This window comes from Neolamprologus multifasciatus, chromosome 9 (genome assembly GCF_963576455.1).
Source record: "Neolamprologus multifasciatus chromosome 9, fNeoMul1.2, whole genome shotgun sequence".
Classification (NCBI taxonomy): Eukaryota; Metazoa; Chordata; class Actinopteri; order Cichliformes; family Cichlidae; genus Neolamprologus; species Neolamprologus multifasciatus.
In genome coordinates this window covers 15,037,280-15,064,966 of record NC_140447.1, presented here as the reverse complement: position 1 = coordinate 15,064,966, position 27,687 = coordinate 15,037,280, and the positions used below count along the sequence as shown (strand labels likewise).

Genomic DNA, 27,687 nt, shown 5'->3' with positions numbered 1-27,687 from the left:
ATCATTTATCTATATGAATTAGAGCTATAAATACTCCTTTTACCATATTGCATATTAAATGATTAATAGATGGATAAATAAGACTCAGAGAGTATGTAGATTTTGCAGTAGCAGAGTTTTAAATAGATTTAAAGCACAGCCTTTTATTTTATGATTACTCTAAAGCAATGACCAGACATAACCAATGTTAATATATAGTTACAATTCTGTTTTAGTCTGCCTCCCTGGGAACATTTTTATTTCCCCAAGAAGCTTCAAGAAAATAAATTTTTTATGATTTTAAAATATGTATCACTGTATGAATGTAATGCAGCTATACTCACACAAAGTTCAAGATTCAGACCGCTGTTAGTAGAAAGTCCAACAAAGACAAAACAATTGCTGGAAGCAAAGCAAATGCATCACCATACCTCAATCGATCTTCTAATCTAAATTCTAGATAAGAATAAGCAGTACTTATTTCTCCCTGATTTCAATGTCATTCTTCGCTTTAATTTGCAGTATTACTACAAACAGAAGGACTCTGTTTCTTATAACCGTTCAGAATGTGGAACAACAGCAATAACCCCCTGCAGTCTTGTTGGCACACTATCACAACCCCCCTGTTGGGCCTAAAGAGCTCGTCTTACAATACACACTGGAAAGGCCAGCACCAGCTTTCTTCTACCTGTGCATGGCTGGCTCCCAGGCTATGTTTCCAAATCCCATTACATTTAGAGGTATGTGTCTGCTTCAGGAGGAGGTAGGTTGGAAATCTGCCAATATGCTCAGAGGTAAATTATTAAACAAATATTCCAAGGATGTAACTGTAGAATATATTCAGAAGAGACAAGAACTATTGCCAAACACAATATGTAATTTCACACAAAACCAAGAATGCACTCCAGGAAAGGAAAGTGCTTATCTGCTGACCACCTGCTGCAGTTTGTCCCTCAGCAATTTACCCTAAGTGTCCAAAAAGTCCTCAGAGCACTCTCAAACAAACATAACTCGCATTCATATCAAACAAAACTCATGTCAATAAAATCATTTGGCACCTTAGCTGATATGCACGTAAACAGAACTGTTTGCACTTACACAAAATGACACAAGATGCACATACAGCACGTGGACTGCACTTTGATAAATGTGGTTGCCAGAGTGTCATGTCTTATTCATCACAAGCCTTAGGATGTAAAGGTAGGATGTAAAAGGAACGGCATGCAAGACGCATGGCTGAAAATGTGCTATTCATTACAAGTTACAGCAAGAACTTAAGATACTAAAATGACCAAAAGAAAGCACTGGAGGACTACAATGCTGTGTTTCAAGAAGGTCAAAAAATATACTGTGTCATAGTGTACAGTCTATGTGTAGTAATGGGAAAGCAACTGTAGGACTTTTGTCAGGATGAGTCATTTATTCACAAATAGAAAATGTGAAAGAAGCCATTCTATCATTTCCAAAATGATGAAAAGAAGCAATGAGCTATGAAAAGCTGTGACAATATTTGGAACCACTCGGTATTATCAAATGTATAAGAAAGTCAAGATTTCAACACTACAATAGGAAACACTACATACTCCTTTCCGCCCCCACCTACAGACAGTTATCAAATGCTAGAAAGCTTCAGAGTGGAACGTCCCATAATTGACTGCTCTCTCATTAGTGTATCAATTTTTTTCCCCTCTTCCTGAATAGAAAATATGACTTGTCTCCGTGTATGTGCACTTATGTGTGATTGTGTGTGTCTCCCTGTCGTGCCTCTTGAGAAATTCAATTTATGGATGTCTTCTGCCAGTCACTTACTAATTTCTCTAAGCGTAGCGTCATGAGTGAAAAACTACTCTCCGTAAAATGGGCTTTGGGTTCAGGAGACTGCTTCTAAAAGCAGGTGCTCAATGGACAGAGGAGTGGAGATGAGAGGAGCAGGAGAGGAGTCCAGCGGGAGGCAAAGGAAAGGGTTAAAGCAAATGAAATAATGAGAACAATGAAGACATAAGGTAGGGAGGAAATTTGAAGGAGCAAAACAGAAAGAAACCTGAAAAGAATAGAATGAAGAAAGAGGGAAGAGTAAAGGGCACGTTCAAAGTCTCAAAGCCTAGGTCTTTCTTGCCATTGACATCCTCAGTATAATATCTTATAACCTTGCAACCTTGGGAGAGGTTCCAAGTGAATTTTAATGGCACAGAAATTAAATGGCAGGGCTATTACATCACAAGGAAAAATGTTGAATGGCTGCAGAACTCAGAGATTTGCACTGTCAATTATTACATAATTTCAGAGGAAGCAAAGCAGTCTTATTTTATCTGTTATTAACTGACACGCAAAAACTGCTCATTGTAGAAAATATATATCAAAAAAAGGAAATAAGGAAGAATATTCAATAAAGGGAAATATTATATACTCAATTTGCATAGCCTTTAAATATCTTGGGAATGGTTCTTCATTTGCATAATGTCCCATCATAGTCAAAATCAAATCAAATAAAAATGCATTAAAAGTTACCACTGATTTAAACTGGGTAATTTATTTATTTAATAAAAGCATGAATTAGCAAATATTTCATGTCAATATGCATGCCTTCATATAACATATGAATAACATTAATTTTAATGTTAAAAGCATTGAAAGACTGTGTTATACAAAAGAAAAAAAAACAGTCTTGTTCATATAAGCCAATTCTACACGCACACACACACACACACACACACACACACACACACACACACACACACACACTTTGCTGGGATTTGATTAAATACAGATTGACATTTATATGCCGTATTTGTGTGTGTGTGTGTGTGTGTGTGTGTGTGTGTGTCTAAGTAAAGCATGTAAAACGTGTTCTCAGACTTAGTGTTAGTCATACTGTATGTATATCCTTACTTATTAGTGTGACAGTCACGCCTCAATAAAACCCTAATTGGTGCTAATGTGCTTTAATGTAGCAGTTGTGGCAGAAATAAAAATATAATTGAAGATTATAGAAGGAGGCAGATAGTCACACCCACTTTCCTCTAACTCCCTAGCAAAGTTAGGGTGCTATGCTATCAAAGTGAATGGAATAGTTACTCTAGACCAGTGGAGTCCAAATCCAGGCCTCGAGGACCAGTGTCCTGCAGGTTTTAGATGTGTCCTTGATCCATCACAGCTGATTCAAATGGCTAAATTCCCTCCTCAACATGTCTTGAAGATCTCCAGAGAACTGGTAACTAATCATTTGATTCAGGTGTGTAGACCCAGGGTGAGATCTAAAACCTGGAGGCCTGGAGTTGGGCAAGCCTGCTCTAGACTGACATTTCCTATTTTGCTCATTTATTTTTCATGGAAACCAAACGCTCGTGACTTAGAACAAAATCCAAGAAAGAGATGACACATCATTGTGTATATATATATATATATATATATATATATATATATATATATACACATACATACATACATACATACATACATATATATTTAAACTTTTTAAACTAAAAAACAACTTTGTTATTGTTTGTTATTAAATCCCTATTCAAAAGTGTTGAGTCAAAGATGGGGTTGACAACAAAGAACAGCACAGAAACAACATAAAACCAAGAGCATACGATATATCTCTGCTATTACATAGTCGTATGGTACTTGTTTACGAAATAGGGTTCAGTTGGTGGTCTCTGGTCTACAACTGTTGCCAGCGGAAGCACAGCAGATTGATGCCTTACAGCCATGTGATTTGAAGCAGATGGCTACCTGGATGGATGCACCTACATAAATTACTCTCAGCAATTAACTCAAGCCTTGTCCTGTATATAAAAAACAGGGATTGTTCATAATACTGTGAGGTTTCTGCTAATTGTGGCTCACTGATAGAACAGTCTCAGTCACAGTGAAAGTGCTGATGGAATACTGTTAGAGAGCTTTAGGACAGCTTAATGGGCTTGGCCTCTTTGACTCATCAAGCCGAGCGATCAGAGAGAGTAATTGAGGGCAAGCCAAAGGCTAAACTATCTTTTGTACATTCACTATATTATTCTGTTACCGCTGAGATGGAAATTAGCCTCTGAATGTGATGAGCGGGATGGTTTGAATACATGTGCTAGATATTTTGTCCGAGCTAACGTAGTTCTGTGTGTATGTAGGAGACACCCATCTTTTCATGTGAGTTACAGACTTGCGTACTAACTTAACCGACACACATAGGATTTTAGGCTTCCTTTGATAACAAGGAGGCAAGATATTGAATGAAAGATGGAAATTGCCATTAAAATTCACACACTGCTCCACATGGAATTTCTCTGTTGCTACAGTATTTAAATATACCAAACCCAATCACAGAAAAATGAAGAGAAAATGAAAATAACCCTAAGAGCTAAACACAAGCTGCATCAGTGCACACTGTTTTCCATGAAACAGCTCCTAAAAGTTTTTCCCTAGCCACTAAAGCGCTGGCCTAAATATCATTTTGTAGTTCTTTCCATAGTAACAATCAACAGTTTTGTATCCCCTGCAGCCTTCAAACTTGTGTTTACCACCAGGCTCCCTGCTCCTCAGCATTCATTATGTCATGTAAAATTAACGAGAAAAACCCCAGTCACAGTTCCTGCCAATTCAGCGCACTACCTCCATCAAAGGGGAGAAACTACTGAAAAACATTGCTGTTTTTCTCAGTTGCTGCAATGTGTATTTAGTGTTTATATGTGATTACATATGTATGTGTTTATATGCAAGTGGAACGCAAAGTGGTGTAGAATACATACTACAATGCACTGTACATAGTTTTTATGTATCACCTATGGTGCAGTATTTTGCTCTTTTTAATTAATCTTTTCCAAATAAAAATCTATGCTGAGAATATTTTGCAAATTTATTGGAAGAAAGAATATGACTGACATTCAGACCCAGAGACTGAAATACCCAAACTTGAAATTTAGCATAGGTTAGTTCAGTTTCTAGGTATTTCTCTTGCTCATCTTTGCAATGTGGTAAATTTAACTGACTTGATGATCTGGGAATCATAAGCCTGGTGACAGGGAATACTGTTGCAAAGCCACAAGGTCTGACACTACCTGCACACGTCAAAGGGGAGGATCAGGTCAATGCACAAATCTAGGATTGGAACAACTGGGAGTCTTCCTGGAGCTGGCTGTCTGGCCAAACTAAGCAACTGCCAGAAAAGGGCCTAGGTACATACTGCTAACAAGAACCAGATAGTTCTTTTCTAAATGTCACACCTAAGGGAGATAGTAGAGTTGATGTTTTCTGTATGGACTAGTTGGGCTTCAGGGAATGGTTAACAGCTAAAATACAGACATATTCTTTAAGAAAGCTTTTTCCAAAGCACTCAGGATTGAATCAAAGTTTCACCTTTCAACTGGACATGACCATAAGCATATAGCCCCCCCTCAAAAAACAAACTGGAGTGGCAACTCTGTGAATGTCTTTAAGTGGTCCAACGACAACCCTGCTGTGAACTCAGTGAAATATCTCTGGAGAGACCTAAAAATGAACACTGACCATCTGCATCAAAACTGACAGATCTTAGGAGGATCTGCAGACAAGAATGGCAGAAAATCTCCAAATCCGTGTGCAAAGGTTCTTGTGTCATACCCAATAAAATCCAAGAGTGCAAAAACTGCCAAATGTGCCTCAACTCAAGTACCATAGGTTACTCTTACTGCCTTACTCTTTAATGTGCTAACCTTTTTTATTTACCTTATAAAACCTTCTTTCTGTATTTTGCCATTCCTGCCTGTCACTCTGTTGTACTATTTCTTCTCTTCTTTTTTGGATTCCTTCATCTAACTGTCTCCTCTGCCCTCTTCATGGAGTAAAGACATTGCGGAGATCCTCTCCTCTCAGCCACTATTGATTCACAACTCAGTTTACTGAAATCAATAAATCACCAATTGCATCAAGTGGAGACTAGAGGGTGAGAAGGAAAAGGAGAGAGGAGATATAAAAGACAGACAAAGACTAAAGAGAGAGAGAGAAAGTTGGGATATCAATAATGAAAAATGAAGAATTAAATTCAATGATTCTGCAACAGCCTAGATTGACAGAAGACCTTCAGAATCCTTCAAAGATGTAACAGACTAAAAATCCATTAGCCCATCAAGGTCTCACAGACTCTGATTTCATATATATAAAAAAAGTAGTAAAAAAGGAGTCATCATGGACTTGGGGATTTACTCAAACCAGCTAAGAGTACATTAAAATAGACAACAGAATAAAAGTACTTGGGCTGTGTTTTTGTCGGCTGCTCTGATCCTTATTGACTGGCCTGGGGAAATGATTTTGCTCGATGAAGGAGATTGTGCTCAGATAGAGAGCGGTGGGGGTGGGGGAGGCATGATGGAGCTATCAGAGCTGGACTATCTCTCTAAGTTACTGTAATTTCATACAGGTGCCCACACATACACACACACCCACACACACACGCACACAAGTACACTTAGATACGGACCATCTTCCAACAGACAGACAGAGGTGTCTGGCATCATTAACCTGGCGTCTTCCTAATTCTGACAGATTGAGGCTGCTGCTTGTGTTATCGCTCTTTCTATCTCTCTGTGAGTGTCTGTTTGTTATAGTTTGTGTCCCCTATATATATGGTGATGTTGCTGTGCCTGGGCTCTTGCTAAGTGAGCAACTTTCAGTTAAACTTTGCCTGCCGGAAAATAAATTTGATCATTTTTGCCTTAACACACACATGTACAAATATGGGTGATTTAGAAATATTGATTTAGATTGAAGAACTATCTGCAAATAACCACAAAACCAACACAAGTTCTATATGAACAGCATAGATGTCTCAAATCCTAGCTGTAAAATGTGAAAAATAATCATGCAACACACCTCCTCAAACATAGGGAGCATGTGATGGAGTACACACATCCACACTGTAGAGAAATGTGATGGAAATGAATGATGTTGGTACTAAAGGGTGTCTCGTTCTCATTAGAAATGTGGTGTTGGTGCTGGGTAGACCCTTACCTCCGAGGTGATAGGTTCCTCCCGTGGTGATGCTGAGAGGTGAGACGGAGCGCACAGCAGACACCTCCTCGCCGTCTATCGTCAACATGGCAAAGTTCTCCTTGGCAACCAAACGTATTGCATGCCACTGGCCATCATTGAGGCCCGAGCCTGGAAAAAAGCAATAAGGCAAAAGCATTTGTGTAAATCCCTGGATGTAATAATAAAACTTGCTGAGAAAAATAAAAATAAAAAAACAATAAAAAAAAAAAAAAGGCCCACCACACAAAACTCAATACTGGTACTTTTTACCCCCATAGGTCCAAGTTATTTCTTTTAATAGGAGAATATAGAAGAATATGTAAGGCCCTGACTGGGATTTGTCAATAAGACAATTGGCTGGGTGAGAGGTGTGTGGGTGATTCATTCTGTTATGTGTGGCTATCCCTCTCTGTTTACCTTCTACTTTTATATTCAGCATATGTTTTTCTCCACAACAATGGCACTCCTGTGTGCCTGCAGAATGCAATTCCAACAGAGTTCAGTGCTATTGAGAATCATCTTCCTGCCTCTATTTCGGCTTTCCCTCACTTATGTGCACAGTCACATATGCAAGTCCGTGCTGCTCGATTCTTCTCCCCTTCTCTTTTGTTCTCTCACTCCCTCTTTCTCCTGGCTCCCTTTTGTAGTCTCAAAGCCCGTGTGACTCAACTCCATTAAGTCTCACAGAACCCTGTTTGCTGAGTATCCAAATGCATGTGTGTGTGCGTTCTTTATGTGCCTGCAACTTTGAGTACTTTTTGAAAGTGCACGAGGCTCTAATGTGTTGCTCTGTCTGCATATGTGTGTGTTTGGTGCATGCAAGTTTCGTGCCCTCCTTTCTTCTCCCTTCTCTTGTAGCTGTGCTCCATTAAATATGAGTGATGTTTTGGAAAGGGACATTACTACTGGAGCTGAGAGAGAAGCCAGCTTCCTTTCATTGCCCTCTCCTCTATACATCACCTCTTACTGACACCAATCTCTATTCATCCTTTCCTCCTCACCTCGATCGCTATCCCAGATTCCTCTATCTCGCCGTCTTTATTTCCCTTCCTCTGTTTCTGCATTTAAAATTTCCTCTCTTTTTCTTTCTCTCTTCTCTATTCTTCTCTACTTCTCTAAGTTTGCGGCCATCTGCTGCAGTGTCTTTCTTTTTCAATTGGGCTTAGCACACTGCCTCACTGATTGTAATACATCGATACCTGTTGAGGACACTGTAGCGAAGTTCAAGGTACGGTCATGTGTAAATCAGTCTTGGCAGAGCACGCCTACTCATGGATCTGCATGCACGTCAATACACACACTTTCGCATAGACGGTGGGCAAGCTTATGTCGGTGTGTTTGTATTTTTGTGTGGCGGCCTCTGTGTGAGTCACCGCTGTCTGCAAGATGCACTCTCACATTGTTTACTTCTTCCCAGAATGCACTTGAAGACCCTTGCTTTCATATCAGCAGGGAGTCTGCACTAATTAATCTTCATCAGCAGGGTGGCCATGTGTGCCTGTGCTTGTATGCCTGTGTGCGATCGAGGCTGTGACCAAAGAAATTAAGGGCCAAGATGGTCACTTGCTGAGAGTTGTGACCACAGCAGCCACGCTCAGGGAAACGTGGTTGGGCATGCAAAAATACACACTCGCATACACGGGACATGGTACCCCTTAAAATCGTAAAACCCTTTTTTAAAAACTAGCTCTAGCAGGGAGAAAAATATAATAATAAAAAATGATACTGTTAACAACGCTTTTTTGTCAAGAGGCCATGATCCCAAAACTAATAACACAAAATCTAGAGGACAGTGTCTACGTTGTCCGAGTGATAACCACAAAAAAGTTACTTCTGGCAGAAAGCGACCTTGATAACCTCCTTCAGTGACAATCACATTTCTGCCTGTATATTGGTTTGATGTAATCACTACCAAGCTCCATCCTGTCCCACTCTCTATAACCTCTTGAATGTAATGGAAAATAGATACTGTATAACCTTGTGTTCCCTCATCTGTTTTACATCACCTGCAATAGCTTTGAATGATGAGCTTATCAGTGATGGCGATGTAACTGAACCTTCACACTCATGCACAAACAGACAAGTGCCTGCTGAAACCCTCATGCTCAAATATGCGATCCGTGTTCTCTCTCTCTCTCTGTCTCTCTTTCGCTGTCAAAAGCACCAAATACAGTGGCTTGCAAAAGTATTCGCCCCCCTTGAACATTTTGTTACATTACAGCCACAAACATGAATCAATTTTATTGGAATTCCACGTGAAAGACCAATACAAAGTGGTGTACACGTGAGAAATGGAAAGAAAATCATACATGATTCCAAACATTTTTTACAAATAAATAACTGCAAAGCGGGGTGTGCGTAATTATTCAGCCCCCTGAATCAATACTACCACCTTTTGCTGCAATTACATTACAAAAAAGAAGATTTATTCATAATACATGTGAAAAGACCCAGGAAAACAGAGTTAACGATAAAAACGATAACAAAATAACGCTGAAAACCAATAAAAACCCTGAAAACCACACATTTCACACCTGAGCCTCAACTCTCGCGGCCCGGTACCAAACGACTCACGGACCGGTACCGGTCCGAGGCCCAGGGGTTGGGGACCGCTGTTTTAGGGTATGTCTCTACCAGCTTTGCACATCTAGAGACTGAAATCCTTGCCCATTCTTCTTTGCAAAACAGCTCCAGCTCAGTCAGATTAGATGGACAGCGTTTGTGAACAGCAGGTTTCAGATCTTGCCACGGATTCTCGATTGGATTTAGATCTGGACTTTGACTGGGCCATTCTATCACATGGATATGTTTTGTTTTAAACCATTCCATTGTTGCCCTGGATTTATGTTTAGGGTCGTTGTCCTGCAGGAAGGTGAACCTCCGCCCCAGTCTTTTGCAGACTCGAAGAGGTTTTCTTCCAAGATTGCCTTGTATTTGTCTCCAGCCATCTTCCCATCAACTCTGACCAGCTTCCCTGTCCCTGCTGAAGAGAAGCACCCCCAGAGCATGATGCTGCCACCACCATATTTGACCGTGGGGATGGTGTGTTCAGAGTGATGTGCAATGTTAGTTTTCCGCCACACATAGCGTTTTGCATTTTAGCCAAAAAGTTCCATTTTGGTCTCATCTGACCAGAGCACCTTCTTCCACATGTTTGCTGTGTCCCCCACATGGCTCGTGGCAAACTGCAAACGGGACTTCTTATGGTTTTCTGTTAACAATGGCTTTCTTCTTGCCACTCTTCCATAAAGGCCAACTTTGTGCAGTGCACGACTAATAGTTGTCCTATGGACAGATTCCCCCACCTGAGCTGTAGATCTCTGCAGCTCATCCAGAGTCACCATGGGCCTCTTGGCTGCATTTCTGATCAGCGCTCTCCTTGTTCGGCCTGTGAGTTTAGGTGGACGGCCTTGTCTTGGTAGGTTTACAGTTGTGCCATACTCCTTCCATTTCTCAATGATCGCTTGAACAGTGCTCCGTGGGATGTTCAAGACTTGGGAAATCTTTTTGTAGCCTAAGCCTGCTTTAAATTTCTCAATAACTTTGTCCCTGACCTGTCTGGTGTGTTCTTTGGACTTCATGGTGTTGTTGCTCCCAATATTCTCTTAGACAACCTCTGAGGCCGTCACAGAGCAGCTGTATTTGTACTGGCATTAGATTACACACAGGTGCACTCTATTTAGTCATTAGCACTCATCAGGCAATGTCTATGGGCAACTGACTGCACTCAGACCAAAGGGGGCTGAATAATTACACACACCCCACTTTGCAGTTATTTATTTGTAAAAAATGTTTGGAATCATGTATGATTTTCGTTCCACTTCTCACGTGTACACCACTTTGTATTGGTCTTTCACGTGGAATTCCTATAAAATTGATTCAAGTTTGTGGCTGTAATGTGACAAAATGTGGGAAGATTCAAGGGGGCCGAATACTTTTGCAAGCCACCATACACTGGCAAAAATCATGCACATACCAGCTGTCTGTCACAGATTTTAAAAAAAAAAGAGTGAAAAAGATGAAGGAGGAGGAGAATTAGTCAGATTAAACCTGATAAAGTTGTGGTTTTCTTTGTTGTCATTCAAATGCAGGGTCTGATAACAAAGTGACAAGCTGACCAGCTACTTTGCTTGGTTTGAAATTCATGTTATATTGAATCCTATCTTTGAATACTTAGTAAATAAATGCAACTGTGGCAAAAATATCATCCAAACAGTAAATAAAATCACTACACAAAAGTGATGATTTCATGCTGTGAAACAGTGAACTTGATTGGATTGAGGTTTTGACATCATTATCATCATATCTCTAGCAGCTTTACCTTGTAAGTATCTGTTGGGAACCAACTTTTAAGGTCATGCAAAATAAATCCAACATTTTAGTTTTCATTTCCATCTGAGGAAATCTAACATTCATTATTCATGTCAACAATTGAATTAATTCAGTGCACATCTTAAAGGTGTGTGTACTTTGTAACCACTGACCATCTGCATAGACAAGACACCATCTGTATAAATACGATAAACAATGTTCATGAGAAACCGTTTAATTAATGTTCTGCAATATTAGTTTGGGGTCATTCCCCCCAAAAAAACAGAGGTAAATAAGTCATGAAAGAATGAATAAGCATGTATAAACAGCTTTTCGACATTGCATCATGTCCATAGATTTGCAGTGGTGGGCTTATGCAGTCATGAAGACTGAAGATGAAGAAGATCTGTGCTGAACACAGATGAAGTGCAAGACTAGCAACGAGTCCTCGGATGAACTGAGAGCACCGAGGGACATGTTGGTAGAGTCATGGGTAGAGCTGAGGAATACGAAACTGAATCCCAAGCCCACAGTAAAAAAGTGGTTGTTGTTATTATTCAAGTCTTTGTTATTATTATTTAAATTTGCCTCAATTTAGCCAATGAAATGCCAGAAAATACTGAGGTGTCTATTATGTCTCTTTAAAGTCAAAGCTGACTTTTTAATAGTTTGAAGCGCAGATATTTACAACAGGAAGTGTGAGATATTCAAGGTGAATTTTAGGCAATTTTCCTAAACATAACCTAAATGATAAGCAAAACTGTTGCACATATATTCTCTATTAAATGGCTAATTGTTGCTCTTACTTGTCTGTTTCTGCTATAAATTAGCCTGTGTTAATTTAATGCATGCAATGTCAGCAAATGGAACTCCATCATTATCTAAATTTAAATAGCAGTAATTTAAATACTGATCCATTAAACCTAACAAAAGTCATTACTGTAAGAAAACAACTTACTTTCTGCAAATTACTCTCAATTCAAAAACATTTCAGAAATTTCCACCAACAAACAAAGCCTGGTGCAGCTTACTGCTCATGCTTTTCACTGAAAACCTCATCCTCTATGATGTTTCAAGATGAGCACCAGACTGACAGCCACAGAAAACAAAGTGACAGCAATTACAGCAAAGCTTCAAGCGCCTGAGACTGAACAGAAGAAAATGGTGGAGGAGGCTAAGAGACTGATTTCAGGTATGAAAATCACAGACTTGGTAATTTTAGAAAATCTTGAAAGAACTGTAGATAAAATATTAGCTTTCATGTTGCTACTATAACCTGCAGAACTGGCAGTCCTCAGTTCAAAAAGTGACAACCAGTGACGACGTGGTGCAGGAGCAGAAGGAGAAGGAGATGACAGCTCTGAGTGAAGACCTGGAGAGAAGACTGAACTGCAGCTCACCAGTAACAAAGGATAAAATATAGATGACGAATGCAAGTATTTTGATAAGACACCAGAAGACATACATAGCTGCACCTCTACTTCCAAACAATAATAATCTAAATATAGAACTACCTGAAAATTTTATTTACACTTCCAGAAAAATAACCACCTTAGCAAAGTGTTTCCATTGTGTGTTTACATCTCGAAGCTTGCTTTCTGTGTTTGTAAGGCCTCTTCAAGAAAGACTGGCCTATTAGTTTTTTTAGGCACCATCTTTTCAAGAATCTGCAAGGCTATAATGCATCATGTGACCCTTATAACTGACTAGCCTGAACTTTCCAGTTTTCTACTGCTGCAGGTATCTTCAGGGCACCTTTAAAGTAAGTCTACTGTTTCAAGAATACACCACTGCCTACAACACCAATAACGGGGATGGCACTTCAAGCCTCTTGAACTTCTTTAGTGGTTTCTGACATTTCCCTCATTTGTTTGTGAAATTCTATATTCATTTTAAGTGTTTTAAAATATATATTTATACTTTCCCACAGAGGCTGAGGAGTGTGATCCCCCTATAGTTGGAACATACCCTCTGACTATAGTGGGATCCCACTGGTCTATTGCTGTTGTTCCTAAATTCCAATTTGCAGTAAAATTACTTTCAGTTGCCAGTTGTTGCAACCATGGGATCTTATTACAGTATCACACACAAATCCAGTGAACTCTTTAGAAGGACTCATTCTTTTACTAATGTTTGTACCGGAAGACTGCATGGCCAGGTGTTTGATACACCTGCTGCAATGGGATAGAAGATTAAATGGTGTGGCCCCATAGTCTATGTATGTGTGGTTGAACTAACACTGTAGTAAAACTATATACTGACTATGTGTTTGGGCTTTTATGTTTTTTTAAATTGTATACCAAACATATTTAATGCCAAAGCTATGAACTTCTTTTGCATTTTCTCCACACAGATTCAAATGTATTCATACAAGTGCAGACACGAATATGTAAATACACTAACTTAAATCTTTTAATAAACGGAGCTTAAGATTCTGAACTGTCTTTTAACTTTTCAAAGCCAAGTCCTGTTATCTTCTACTGATCATGATCAGAGATGGGCGTTACTGTAATCCGATTACTTTTTTCAAGTAACGAGTAAAGTAAGGGATTCCTATTGCAAAAACGGTAATTAGATCACTGTTACTTTCCCGTAGGAACGCTGCGTTACTGCGTTACTAAAACCATGTTTTTTTTGCGAGAATGTCTCATGACAGTGACGTAAGCAAGTGCGACGTTAGTGACAACAGCTGTGTGCAGATCAACAATGGATAATATATCGAGTGCGGGCGAGAGTATGAGGTGCAGCGTTTAAAACGTGGAATTACTGACCTTACTTTGAGTTTGATTCAATAAAAAGTGACAAAAACATTAGTGTCCATTGTGCGTGGGATGAAAACTTCTTTTTACAGTGAAGAAAAACCCCTAAACTTCCGAGCAAGCACCGAGTGCGCTATGATGTAATGGGAAACTCACAGAGAAACTCGCGGATTCTTCAACTGACCGCTGCGGCACACCTGCACCAGGGTAAACCTCCGCCTCCTGCTGTACAGGTGAAAATAGAGCAACAGGACCGCTAGTCTTTGATGTTATTTATTTTCTGCTGTGTTTTACTTGCATCTATTTGAAAGAGTGAGTGTAAACACACACAAAAAAAATATTTTATGTGCAAGAATGTGCAGAAAATAGGTTTAAATATTAAACAAATTTCTTCCAGTCAGAGAATGTTGCATATAATAAAATTTTTGCTTGATGCATAAAGTTAAAAGATTAAAACTAATAAAACAAGTTTTAAAAAGAGACTTTTCCATTTGATTACATTTTGTATTATGGATTATGTAGAAAAAGTAGAATTGGGCTGAAAGATCTATCGCTTTATCACCTATTCAGGTTGTAAATCGTGTTGTTAAAAAGTAACTAAGTAACTAAGTAATTAATTACATATGAAAATAAGTAATCAGTAAAGTTACTTTTTTGGGGAAGTAATCAGTAATTTGTTACTGATTACTTTTTTCAAGTAACTTGACCAACACTGATCATGATTGACTAAAACTGTTTCTCTTCGTTAACATAATACATTTTTTGTTTGACAACACTCAATAGATTGACCAATACTCAGCAAAAATCTAAGAAAAAGACAAACAACTGCACACAATACAAGTCCAATGAATCAACGCTGTGCCAAGTTCTGCAAGAAGACCCAAAATGTCACCATCAGATGAGAGGAAATTGGTCAGGGTGTTTACGATGCAATAAATAGAAGAAGTTAAAGAATTGAAAACAAGCAAGGAGGAAGGGTGGGGCACGTAAACGAGAATGAACAGCTTGCAGAACTGGGGGAACCTATATAGATGACAACCGGAAGGAGCGTGTTTGGACGCGTGGTCCCGCTCCTGAAATTCCTATACATAATCTCCAATTAATAACCCTGTGCAGAAGTTATTGTTGGCTGCTAAAGATGACAGCTGTGGACAAGAGTCACTGTACCTTGCACACTTTAAGAACAGACTGACATTGTCCCTTCTTAGTGACAAACAATGCACACTACATCTTTAACCATGGTAATATGAGATAACTTATACAGATGCCATGCTACATATTGAGGTCAAAGTGAACCAGTTAAGTCCTTTAACTGCTGTGGCCTGACCTTGGAGCTAGTGGTTGTTAAAGATTAGCTGAATGAAAAACAGTATGAATGATAATACTAACAGCTCTCCAACACTGCACAGTTTGAGTCTTTTAGAGAACTGCCTGATCATGAGAAGTCTTCCATTATTCACACAGTTACTCTGACTGCAGTTGTGTTAGACAGAGAGAGAGACATGCGCTCCAACAGTGAAGCACAAAAAGAAATCTTGTAAAGGAGAAAGTGCCAAGCCAGTGCACAGACAAGTGGATAGACAAACAACACCACACAGCTGGGATAATAGTTATCACAAAGTTTCAAAAACCAGTTTTGGCAAACTAACTGCAATAGCCTCCAAGCTTTAAAAGTGTGCATACTGTATTTGTGTTTGTGTTTGGTAATTGTGCACATATTGTATTCCTGTCAAAATACAAATATGATAATAAAAAAAAAAAAGAATCAGAAAATAATAATTCAGAAGTCATGTCCATGCCAGGAGTTCATGATAATGTCTTGTACTGCTCTTTCTTTTCACAAGGGCCAAATTTAATAAATTCTTTTTAAACTTAGCTTTTAAACTGAATGAGAAAAATAACTAGACAGCAGTGACACGCTTTCTAGCTAATAAATAGACACAATTAATGTGTTGTGTGTAAAACTATATGCAAATGCCTACTGTCATATTTTTCTTTTTGTATGTGCTCTTATAAGTGGGTAAATAAATTAAAAGGACACTGGCCTCTTAAATATCTAAGTTGCATTATATGAGCTGTAAAACTACAAATAGGAAGCTGAGATATGTTTTAGAGGATCATAACCTGATTCAGGAAAATGGTGAGCAATTCTTAAAGATAGTGATTAGCTGATGTAGAGACTGATTATACACATAACAAGAGTAATAATAGTTATCACTGTAGACAAAAAACAAAACAAAACGAATGAATGAAACAAACAATAAGGACAACATAATTTTATGGTTGCCTGTTTATTTTTCCTCAATCTTAATTATCTAAGGAAGACTTGGTGTTGGCTCTCTCTGCAGTAGAGTATCACTTCCTGTTACAGTACAACACACAGTGGTGTTTTTGCGTAGCTTATCTGAGTAGCCAATTTAATTAAAAACTTATAGATAATGTCTGATTTTCATAGTGTAAGCCCAGAGAGTGTAATTTGTCCAAAGCACAATCTGTGTTGATTCACTCGCTAATTATATTCACAGCATTCCCTCTCTTTAGGTATTTGCTAGCTTAGCTTAGCACAGCTTGTAGCCAACTCACTAGCAGCATGGCCTCTTCACCTGTCCCTCCCGCACTTTCCTGCTCTTTGTGTCAAATGTTTAGTTTGTGACAGAAAAATCAGCAAAAAATCATTTAAATACAAAAAAAACTCAAAGAAAGACCAATGATGTATCCACAACTTTAAAGAGTAAAACACTAAAATTTGGATTATTAAACATTAGGTCTGTCACTTCTAAGTCCCTGTCAGTACATGAATTAATAATTGATCAACAAAATGATTTACTCTGCCTGACAGAAGTCTGGTTATGGCATGACAATTATGTTAATTTAAATTAACCAACCGACAAAAGGTTTCTCAGACCTTTTGTCAAAATCAGTGCTGAGCTCAGATAAAATAATTATTGTGGGTGATTTAAACATCCATGTAGATACCAAAAATGACAGCCTCAACACATTTTAAATCTATTATTAGACTCAACTGGCTTCTTTCAGAATGTAAAAGAACCCACCCACCACTTTAATCACACTCTAGATCCAGTATTTCCTAGTTTTACCCTCTTTTGTCTGGTTACAATAATGGATTACACAGAAGTGGGGAATAGATTTCATGACAGCAGATGTCTTTCTGTAACCAAGTTTAAGGATCCATAATCCATCCACTGTTATCTTCTTCATGCTCTGTGCAAACACAGTGCAGCGCAGCTACCTGAACACTATTCCCACAGAGGTTGATTATCTTGTTAATATTTTTACTTCTTCACTGCTTACAACTCTAGATACTTTCTATGACAAAGAAAGCCTCAAATCAAAAGTACATTTGAAATTTGATTCATATCTATGTAATAGACTCCAATTTATTCATGTAAACGGAGAGTCCGCTTCACACACTAAGGTTAATTATGGAGTTCCACAGGGTTCCATGCTAGGACCAATTGTGTTTACATTATACATGCCTTCCTTAGACAGTATCATTAGAAAGCATAGCATACACTTTCACTGCTGTGCAGATGACACCCAGCTTTATCTATCCATGAAGCCAGAAAACACACACCAATTAACAAAACTGCAGGGATGTCTTAAAGACATAAAGACGTGGATGACCTCAGATTTTCTGCTTCAAAATTCAGATGAAAGTGAAGTTATTGCACTCGGCCCTAAAAATCTTAGAAATGCAGTATTTATCCAGATGCTTACCCTGGCCTGCAGTAACACTGTGAGGAATCTTGGGGTAACTTTTTGATCAGGCTAAGTCCTTTAGTATGCACATTGAACAGATATGTAGGACTGCTTTCATCCATTTGTGTAATATCTCCAAAATTTGAAACATCCTGTCTTAGAGTGATGCTGAACAACTAGTTTATGCATTTATTACTTCTAGGCTGGACTGCTGCAATTTGTTGTTGTCAGGATGGACTTAAATCTCCCTGGAAAGCCTACACTTGATACAAAATCCTGCAGCAACTGACCATACTAACAGGGACTAAAAAGAGAGAGTGTACTTCCTTTCTGCTGGCGCCAAGGTGCTTGCTCATAGGTCATATGACTGTTGGAGTTTTCTCTGTTTTCCTTGTATTATGGTAGGGTCTTCACCTGACAATATAAAACACCTTGATGCAACTGTTGTTGTGATTTGGCTCTTTATAAATAAAAGTGAATTGAATTGAATGGAATGTTGTGTGCAACAAATCATTTTGAGACTAGGGCAAGTCACCTACCTCCTCTCCCTACTGCGCTGCATGCTGAGAGCGTGAGTGAGTGAGTGTGGGAAGGTGGCGGATGATTGTGAGGAGCTGCTTAGTGAGAAGCTGCTGAGTTCTTGACTGTGTTTTTTTTTCTTTCTTTACATCTTGTCCTTGATGAAAAGGTAAGAGAAGTTTATTTCATTGATTTGAGTTGGGTGAACAAAACTTAATCATTTGTTTTCTTTTGAGCCACGGCATACCTCCCTAGTGTGGGTTCTCCTTCCCTGTCAATTAGACATGGGGTTGGAGTGATGAGTGCCCCACAGTTTACTGTAGAGCAGGTTCTTTTGGCTGTAGGAAAACAGGCTGGCCATGAAGACATCACTTACGGCTCTCAGATGAACAAGGCTATTGATTCTTCTTGTTTGTTTAGAGAGGGGTGACCTTCGATGATTTGTTGTTGGTATTTTGCCTTTATTTATGTCTTAAACATACATCACTATGTCTGGGTTTCCTGCTTTATCCATAATGAAAACAGGCTGATCCGCTTTGGAAAATTTGCTAACAGGTGTTCACGTACCTGAATGACCCTTTGGAGATTCAGGAAGTGTCTTTCAAAGTTCTTAAAAAAAATCCTCATACAATGTTGTAATGTAGGCTCAGGCAGTATGAAATTTTGGACACAAATGCTCGTCCTGCCCTCACAAAGACCAGGGGGTGGACAGCGGTACAGCTGAGCAACACATTCAGACTCAAGTGAGGAGCAGAGGGCTGTGGACGGCAGTGCTGTTGAGCAGGCTCCAGACGAGGAGCGGGCTGCGGATAATGGTAAATGGACTGGTTCTTATAGCGCTTTTCTGCTCAATCTAAGCACTCAAAGCACTTTACAGAACTTGTACATTCACCCATTCACACAAGCACGTTTTTCTAAGCTGTTTCTAAGTTTCTAAGCCGTTTCTACATGCATTCATACTCCGATGGATGCATCGGAGGGCAACATGGGGTTAGTATCTTGCCCAAGTCTGCATACAAATATGGACATGCAGACTGCATACGCATATTTGGCATGCACACTGGAGCAGACTGGGATTGAACCACCAACCTTCCGGTTAGTGGCCACCCCCCAGTTAACAAAAACCCACAAAATATGCAGCACAAAAAGGTGAAGGTCACAACTGCTACCCCAACAACTGTTAAGCTTCACAATGAAGAAACAGTGGACCGTCTCAGAAAGACAAATGAAAGAAGCAAGAAAAATGAGGGGAAACTAATCTAAGGTAAAATAATAAAATGGCTGACGCACAGGAGGTCTTCCTCAGGAAGGGAATCAGTCTCCTCTTTCTCCCCCTATTCTTTCTGCTTTGTAAGGTGGTTTTAATAGTGGGAACATTGGACATCAATGAAAGTAAGGATAGAGAAAGGCCAGAACTGAGCCTAGTAGAAATAAAAAAACATTGATGTGGTCCTTTTACAGGAAGCACACAGCTCTGTGGAGAATGAAGCTGAATGGGAAATGAGTTCAAGGGGGCAGTGTTTTCTTAGTCAAGGCAGTAATCCTAGTGTGCAAGTAGCAGTTTTATTTTCTCAGCACCTTCATTTAACAAACATTTCAATGTGTGAAGTGGAGCAGAGTAGGTTCCAAGTAGTGGAAGCACCAATCAGGGATATATTATTTATATTCATAAATGTTCATTCATAAATGCTCAGAGCTCTGGTACTGACTGTATAGTGTAATTTCACAACCTAAGTGACAAATGAAAGGTATTACAGTAGCTCAGTTGTAGTGGTACGTACGGGACTGGAATTTTACCACCTATTCTACAGCTGATAGGAATATAGAGGAAGATCACCCACCTTCAGCCTCCCTTCTGACCACCACTGATGAAATTAATTTCACGGATGTGTGGCGGAAACTCTATCCTACATTATACATACCTAAAAGTCTCTGAGGGCAGTGTGAGGGCAGTTAGGCGTGATGCCATTTATCTTTGTAATTGATCAAATATACAATAATAGGTTAATTAGAGCATCATTTTATTGTTTCTTTTTAATGCTGTCATTTTATTATACTGTCTGAAACAGGTCTTGTAAATGAGACTTTTCTTTTGCAAAGAATACACTACAGTCATAACAGCTATTGAAAAGAATTGCCTTGCGGATGTAGAAAGGGACATTAGGGTTAAAGAAGACACAATTATTAATGGGACAGACAACGATAACAGTGCTTGGGATGGATAATGGGAGGAAGGCTTTAGGTCGGTTTCTCCAAGAAAAAGCTAAAGGGTCTTTAATTAGAACTCGCATCCCTACTATAAAATAAAGCTCCAACCCATATTTTTTTTAAGTTGGAGAAAAAAGTTCAATCAAATGCTGCACCTCAAGCTCTCAGATGGGTCTCTAACATCTGACTCTTGAGGGTTGAGAAAGCTCGCTGCAGAGTTGTACTCAAGCTTTAGTGCTGACAACTGTGATGTGGACTGTTTGACTAAGATATTGGGCCTTCGTCTCGAGTGGGTGAAGCAGTCTGCTTCACTGGAGACCACCATCTCTTTTGATGAAATGTCCGCATCAGTTCAGCAGCTCAGCTGTGGTCGGTTGATGGATTTCCTGCACACATTTTTTTTTCTTTCTATTTACCAGGAAAAGTCATTTCATGGAGTTAATCTTCATCTTTTTAAAAAAATTTAAGTCCTTTGGTTTTAGTAAAGCTTGTACTCTTGGTATAAGTCAGTGCTTCTCAATTATTTTCTGTTACGCCCCCCTGAAAAAGAAGAAAACATTTCTCGCCCCCCCACTCTCCCCCTCTCCCACGACTATAAATAGTATAATTTGTCTATAAAATTATAATTATAAGTACATCTCTGCATAACATTGTATCCTTATTAAAATTAAAGAAAAGAAAAAAGAACAAAGAGAGAAATATAGATCAACATAAAACAAAGAATAACTTTATCAACATTTTCTTTTAGTCTGTAACTGAAAAGATTTAAATTGCATGTTGTAGTACTGCAACTCTCTAAACTAATACTACTGCTACATTTAACGTGCATCAATTTCCTGAAATAAAAAAAATAAAAACACTTTTTGACCGACTTTAACCAGTTGATGTTGATGCTGTAGTGGATGTGCAATTACACTTTATTCTAGTACTGCAAAAAAAGCATGTTCCCTAGGGTCACGCGTGATGAGTAATCGGAGTCTAATTGCCAAATACATTAAGTTCTCTATCTCAGTAAATTGTATTCAGTTCCTACAAATGATCTCTTCTTATTCAACTCAGGCATGGTCTTGCAGGGTTGACCTTTGCGAGTGAAGTAATAAGCACAGTGAGCCTGTCTGCATATGCTGATGATGAAACTGGCACTATGGTGGTCAACATGTGACAGGCCTTTGCTTGCAGAGTGAAACAGTAAAGTACAACAAACATTCCTACAGTAGAATGGGGCGCAGATGAAATGTTTAGGTAACCTCACAACTTTAATTGATAGTAAAATAGAACCTTAAAGCTTGTCAGAAAAACTGATTTGATTCTTATCCTGATTAATGCTGGTATCAACTGATATTTAAAAAAAAAATGTAATGAGATTTTTTTCCAATATCGCCCAGTTGGTGGCTTGAGGTCTTAAAATAAAATTTGTGTATCGTAAAATAGTGTCAGACATTAAAACATATGTTTATGTTTGGGGAGTCAGTGTCCTGTGCAATAAAACTGTGAAAAAAGGATTCTTAATGTCATATTCCATGCAAAATAAATCATGCAATATACTATTTATGCATGCATGTATTTATTTTTGTTTATTTATTTATTTGTGCGCGTGTTGCAGGTCCATGTTAAACTTCAATTTAATATTTTCTTGTTGTAAATGAAAAATTGAACCAATAAAGGGTTTGTTAAGGGTCAAAGGTCTCTCCTCTCCTCTCCTCTCCTCTCCTTTTTTTTTTTTTTTTTTACCCTGTTTCTATTACATATTGATCCTGTATGTACACTATAAATGAATTTTGTCTGCTATAAATTTATGGGACCCTCTGGCACTCATGAATTTTAACCCCCCTCCTCCCCACTCCCACTACCACCCATCTCCTCCACTCCTAAATATTCAGCCCTCCAAGGTAATTCAAAGAGCTTTGCACGTCCTCTCAGATGGCAATATACCAACCACACAAAGCTCCAGACTATGACATATTAAGCTTTGGCTATGCACACATATATACATACAAATACAAATGCATTTGGACACGGACACACACACACACACACTCTGGGGGAATGAAACAATATAACATTATAATCGGTGGGTGGCTGTACTGTGTTTTTTTCCCCTCAAATGTGTGCCTCAGGCCTTTCCATTATTGTAATGCTCTATGCTTCCTGTTCGGACTGTGCAAGTAACCTCATGTGTGACTGATGGCAATTCTGCATCTCAAAAGAAATGATTTCATGACTTCTTGCCGAGTTGATGGGTATGAAGTATGAATGCAAGTACATACGCACATGCAGAATTTTAAAATGGCAAAATATTTAAACTTTGGAGGACGCTGAATCAAATAGTTTCTGCTGCCTCTGGCTTTGTCCAATTTTGCAGCGAGGCTTACCTCTGACAGAGAATAATTCTGTAGGAAGATATAGTTCCCTAGTTGTATAAATAATGCAAGCAAATACGCTGATTTATAAAAATAATGAGGAGAAGAGTCAATAAATGAAAATGAAAGGAAAGCAGATGAAAAAGTCGTTTGCATCACATTAACCATTTATAAACCTGAGAAATAAAACACTGCATAAAGCATGTGCAAAAATATCTAACGGAAAGAAAAGGTTAAAATGCTGGACTCTGATATTACATTGGGTGACGTTAATATCTATTGCTAGAAATTTTCAAATTAATTAGTTAGTAAATTACTTTAATTAAAGTTAATAAAACAGTACTTATACATAGGCTGTCATAAAAGTTTATTCTGGCACTTATAATACATGTTTTAAGTAGTGTTTAAACAGGCAGGTGGAGCGGCACTGGCATAAATAATCATTCAGAATTTTTCATTTTCACTAACTGGTAGGTTTTCGGCCACAAAATGTACCTCCATAGTGTAGGGATAAATGGACTGGTACTTATATAGCACTTCTAATCACTTTAAGAACTCACTCAATACAAGCCTTGATTATTCAGTTCACACATGCACATTTATAGAAATACTTGCACATTTTAACCTAATGTTTACATGCCAATACTTCAATGGATCGGGGTAAATGTAGTACAAGGTATCTTAGTTAAAGCCACTTTGTCATGCAGGTTGGAGGAGCCAGGGATGGAACCATTAACCTTGTGATTAATAGGTGATCTACATCCTGAGCTACATTTGTTAGGCAAATGTATAGTGGTGTACACAATTGTCTAACAAAGATCCCTGGTGCAAGTCACAAATCAAACATATGGAGATGTGGCGACCGCTTGTATATAAGTGAGCAGCTGAAAGTAGCTTTTAAAACATATATGATAACATTACTGATGATTTGTAGGCTATTAACTATTTCGGAAATGTACAAATCTACTGATAATTCTTATTATAAATAACATTTTTTGGCCTTCCCACATGCATTCATGCCTCTTGTTACTTGTCTCAGTCTAAAGTAAAATATGGAGGTCTACAATGCAGAGTGCTATAGTCTATAAATAGAGTCATATTTTCTTCTCGATGTAGTGGGATGTTTAAGTCATTAAGATTAACTACCACTACTTTAATGTTTTTTCTTCTTTGACAGCTAAACAGGAGTGTAAAATATATTTTCTCACTATGTATCACAGGAATCTCATAGGAAATTAGATTTCTTGGTCTGTGCAAAAGCAGTGGAGACAGTGAGTATTGTTTCCATGGAAACAATGCTGGTGCCTAACAATTCAATATTTAATCAAGAGGTGATCAGAGGAAAGCGTCTTCAACACATATACTCAAATACCTGCCACCTACCAGCTACAGGTACAAAGAGATCGTCTTTCATTGGCTTTGGTTTATTGGAAATTTTCATGGTTGGTAAATGAGAAAATAGAACTTTAATTTTAGTTTGGATATACCAAACATGCTTTGGTCCTGCTGCATGGTCATTAACACAACAATTTTCAGCTACACTCTAACAAAACTGTTATTTTGTTCCAAGAAATGAGTGATGAGAGTAAAAGAAATGAAAACAGAGTTAATAAGTGAGCGGAAAAGTCATGGGGAAATTAGAGAATCGACTAGATATAAACACGCTCACAAAAACATTATTCAAAGGATTCCCACAGTCTCACCTGGAGTGAGACTCCCAAAAGCTTCGTGTGCCCTTTTGTTTTACTCTTTATCTGCCTGACTGAGAGATAAATGGATGAAATGACAGACGTTTTGTCAGAGAACAGAAGAGCATGTTTTCAGTGGTCACAAACACTTTTACTGCAAGTTGTTGCTATCACACACACACAAAAAACAGCTACTTATCTGTGCACACACACACACACACACACACACACACACACACACACACACACACACATCTTGAATAAGCGTACTTCTGTTAGTGGATGTGTATGTTTAGTTGATGTGTGTGTTCATAATGGGGAAGATCTATGGTCTGGTGGATTTGGTGTGTGGGGGTGGAGACTTTAATGACCTCAGACCCACAGTGGCAAGAAAGAGGTTATGAAGATATATGATGATTTTATTCAAGCCTCCTTTGCTTCATCTGCTCTCCCTATTTCTTGTGTTCCACCTGCCCGTTAAGTTTTCAGAAAAATGTGTTTAATTACAAGGTTCCACTTAAACGTACATTAGGCAAAAAAAGAAAAGTGGCCTCAATCACAACATCAGTGAGCCCAAACGTATTCTCCTAGATAAAGTATTATATATATGAACATGTGGAACAACTGTCTGTCATTAATGACACATTTAGAGCAAAAACAGACTGGCATTCATTTCATTTGACTAAACAAACTGCTTAATGGAGCTTTAAAGAATATGTTTCTGGGGGCAAAAAAGAAATGCTTGGAACGCGATATATTTTTAAGCATCACATGCAGTAGTTGCTGTGAATTTGTCTGCTGCTCATCTATGGATGTGAATTTCTTGTTCCTCCACATCCCAAAGGAGCAGATCTAGTGACTGTGGAGGTCATTTGAGTACAGTGACTTAAATTTCATCTCTATGAAACCTGTTTAAGATGACTTGAGCTTCATGACCTAGTGCAAGAGTGCCAAGAAAATATCCACTGCACAATTACATGACCAGCAGCCTGAAGTCTTAATACATGGCACAAGGGATTCAAGATTTCATGTTGTTCACACCAGATTTTGACCTTGCCCCCCAAATGTTGCAGCAGAATACAGGACTCATCAGAACAGCCAGCATTACTGTCCAGCTCGCATGAACTCAGTTTTTTGTTTTTAGCTTCCAGTATTGGTCCCTGATCTGGTCTTCTGTTGCTTTAGCCCATCTGCTTCAAGGTTCGAGATGCTCTCATGCATACCTTATACATCATAACGAGTGATTCGTTTCTGCTACCTTCCTATCAGTTGAAGCAATCTGTCCATTCTCCTCTGACCGCTGTCATCAACAAAGCATTTTTGCCCAGAGAACTCACTGGATATTTTTTCTTTTTCAGACCAGTCTCTTTCAACCCTAGAGATGGTAATGTTGGAAAATCCCAGTGGATCAGCAGTTTCTGAAATATTCAGAGCAGCCCATCTGGCACAAACAACAATGCCACATTTAAAGACACATAATTTACCCTTCTTCCCTACTGTGATAATCAATTTGAACTTCCCCAGGTCAACTTGACCATGTCTACGTGCCTAAATGCATTGAATTGCTGCCATCTGACTGGCTGATTAGATATTTGTGTCCATAAACAGATGTGTTGAAATCAGCTTTGTACATTTCAAAGTTTACAGTATGTGATTCAATTCTGTTTACAGGAATTAATCACATGCCTTATTCTGACTCACGTAATGGCATATTATTTGGCCTAAACCAGAGATTTAGTAAGAAAACACTTTCTGTGATTAACCATCATTGGTGAATTTGCAGTCTTAGATGGCTAAAAGGTTACTCGGGTTAAAAGCTCCAAATGGAAGAATGTGTGTGCTTGTGTGTTTTTCCTTCAAGCTAGCAGAGAAAATGAGAAATACTTTATTTATCTTATCTGTTTGGAAATAGGTATATGTCTGAATAAGCTGTCACTTAAACGCTCCATAAACAAATTGTCCCCAGTGGGAAAACTGGATGGCTTTGTGTCTGTAAGAAGCCTCTCTTTTCTCTCACTCTCGTTTCGCTCCTTGATGTGTGCATATCTGCACGTCTCTCCCCAGTATATTTGCTATAAAGAGAGACTAAGCATTTCATTATAAGTCTACTGAGCTCCCACTGTGTCATTGAAGCTAGAAGCCAGTTTGGCTTTCTTTTTCAGAGATACTAATAACAGAATCAAAGGAGGGAGCATGTGTTTGTGTGTGCGGGTATGTGTTTGTGTGTCTATGTACTCTGGTAATACTGATGTAATCGCAGGCTCAATCCCAATTAGCCTAGAGGGTAACTCTGTAATAATCCCTACCCCTGGGCATAATGGCCTATTAAAGCAGCAGTGGACAGAATAAATGAGTGTGTCTACAGATAGAGAGGGAGAAAGAAAGAAGGGGAAGGAAGAAATAAGAGTATGGGAGGAAGGGGTGAGGGGCAAGAAAGGTTGTAGGAAGGGAATGAAATAAATGGAATAAAAAGAGCCACAGATGATAGCATCATGGCTAAAATTATTTTGAACCTTATTTTGTTTCTACCTTAATAATAAATTCCAGCTTCAGCATCAGTTTAATGGGCACCAAGTTTGCTTATTTTCAGCTCATTATTTTTATTCTTGGAATCGACAAGAGCGGCTTTGAAAATTAGCATTTCAAACTCACGCTTAATTACCTTGTAGTGGAACTTGATGTGACCCCCCCCCCCCCCCCTTAGTTCATTCCCTGTCTCAAACTAAGCCATTTTAGTAACCTCCCATGTCCCAAGTCAACCGATATCGCACAGAGCCAAGAACAATGGCAATAAGCAGTTCAAAACAGAGTGCTTAGAACAAGAAAAAGCCTGAACTTTTTGGCTAATGAGGATTACCTGCACTTACATCTCACTGAATCAAACATGTGCTTTTGGTAGATTATATGGCAGAAAATACAAAGACAACAGTTCCACTGCTGTCTTCACCGGTTCGCCTGTTAGTGTTGTTGGGTTTAAAACCACACAAAGCAATTGTCAAAAAAACAAGAGATCAAATACTGAAATGGAATTATGAAACACCTATTGGACTGTCTTCATGTTAGGGCTGGTTTGAATGCTCCCAATATGCAACCAAAAGTCAGATTCGCTTCTGTTCAGAATTCAATTAATCATGCAGCGTGCAC

The 27,687-nt window shown here is 38.7% G+C and overlaps 1 protein-coding gene across 2 annotated transcripts in view; it reads right to left on the bottom strand.

Moving 5' to 3' along the window:
* cntnap2a (contactin associated protein 2a) overlaps positions 1-27,687 on the bottom strand; it is a 389,684-nt gene that overhangs the window by 158,684 nt on the left and 203,313 nt on the right. For both annotated transcript variants that reach the window (XM_085173176.1, XM_085173177.1), the window contains exon 10: positions 6,958-7,107. In XM_085173176.1, coding sequence (XP_085029302.1) covers positions 6,958-7,107 — 150 coding nt within the window. The remainder of the gene's footprint in view (positions 1-6,957; positions 7,108-27,687) is intronic.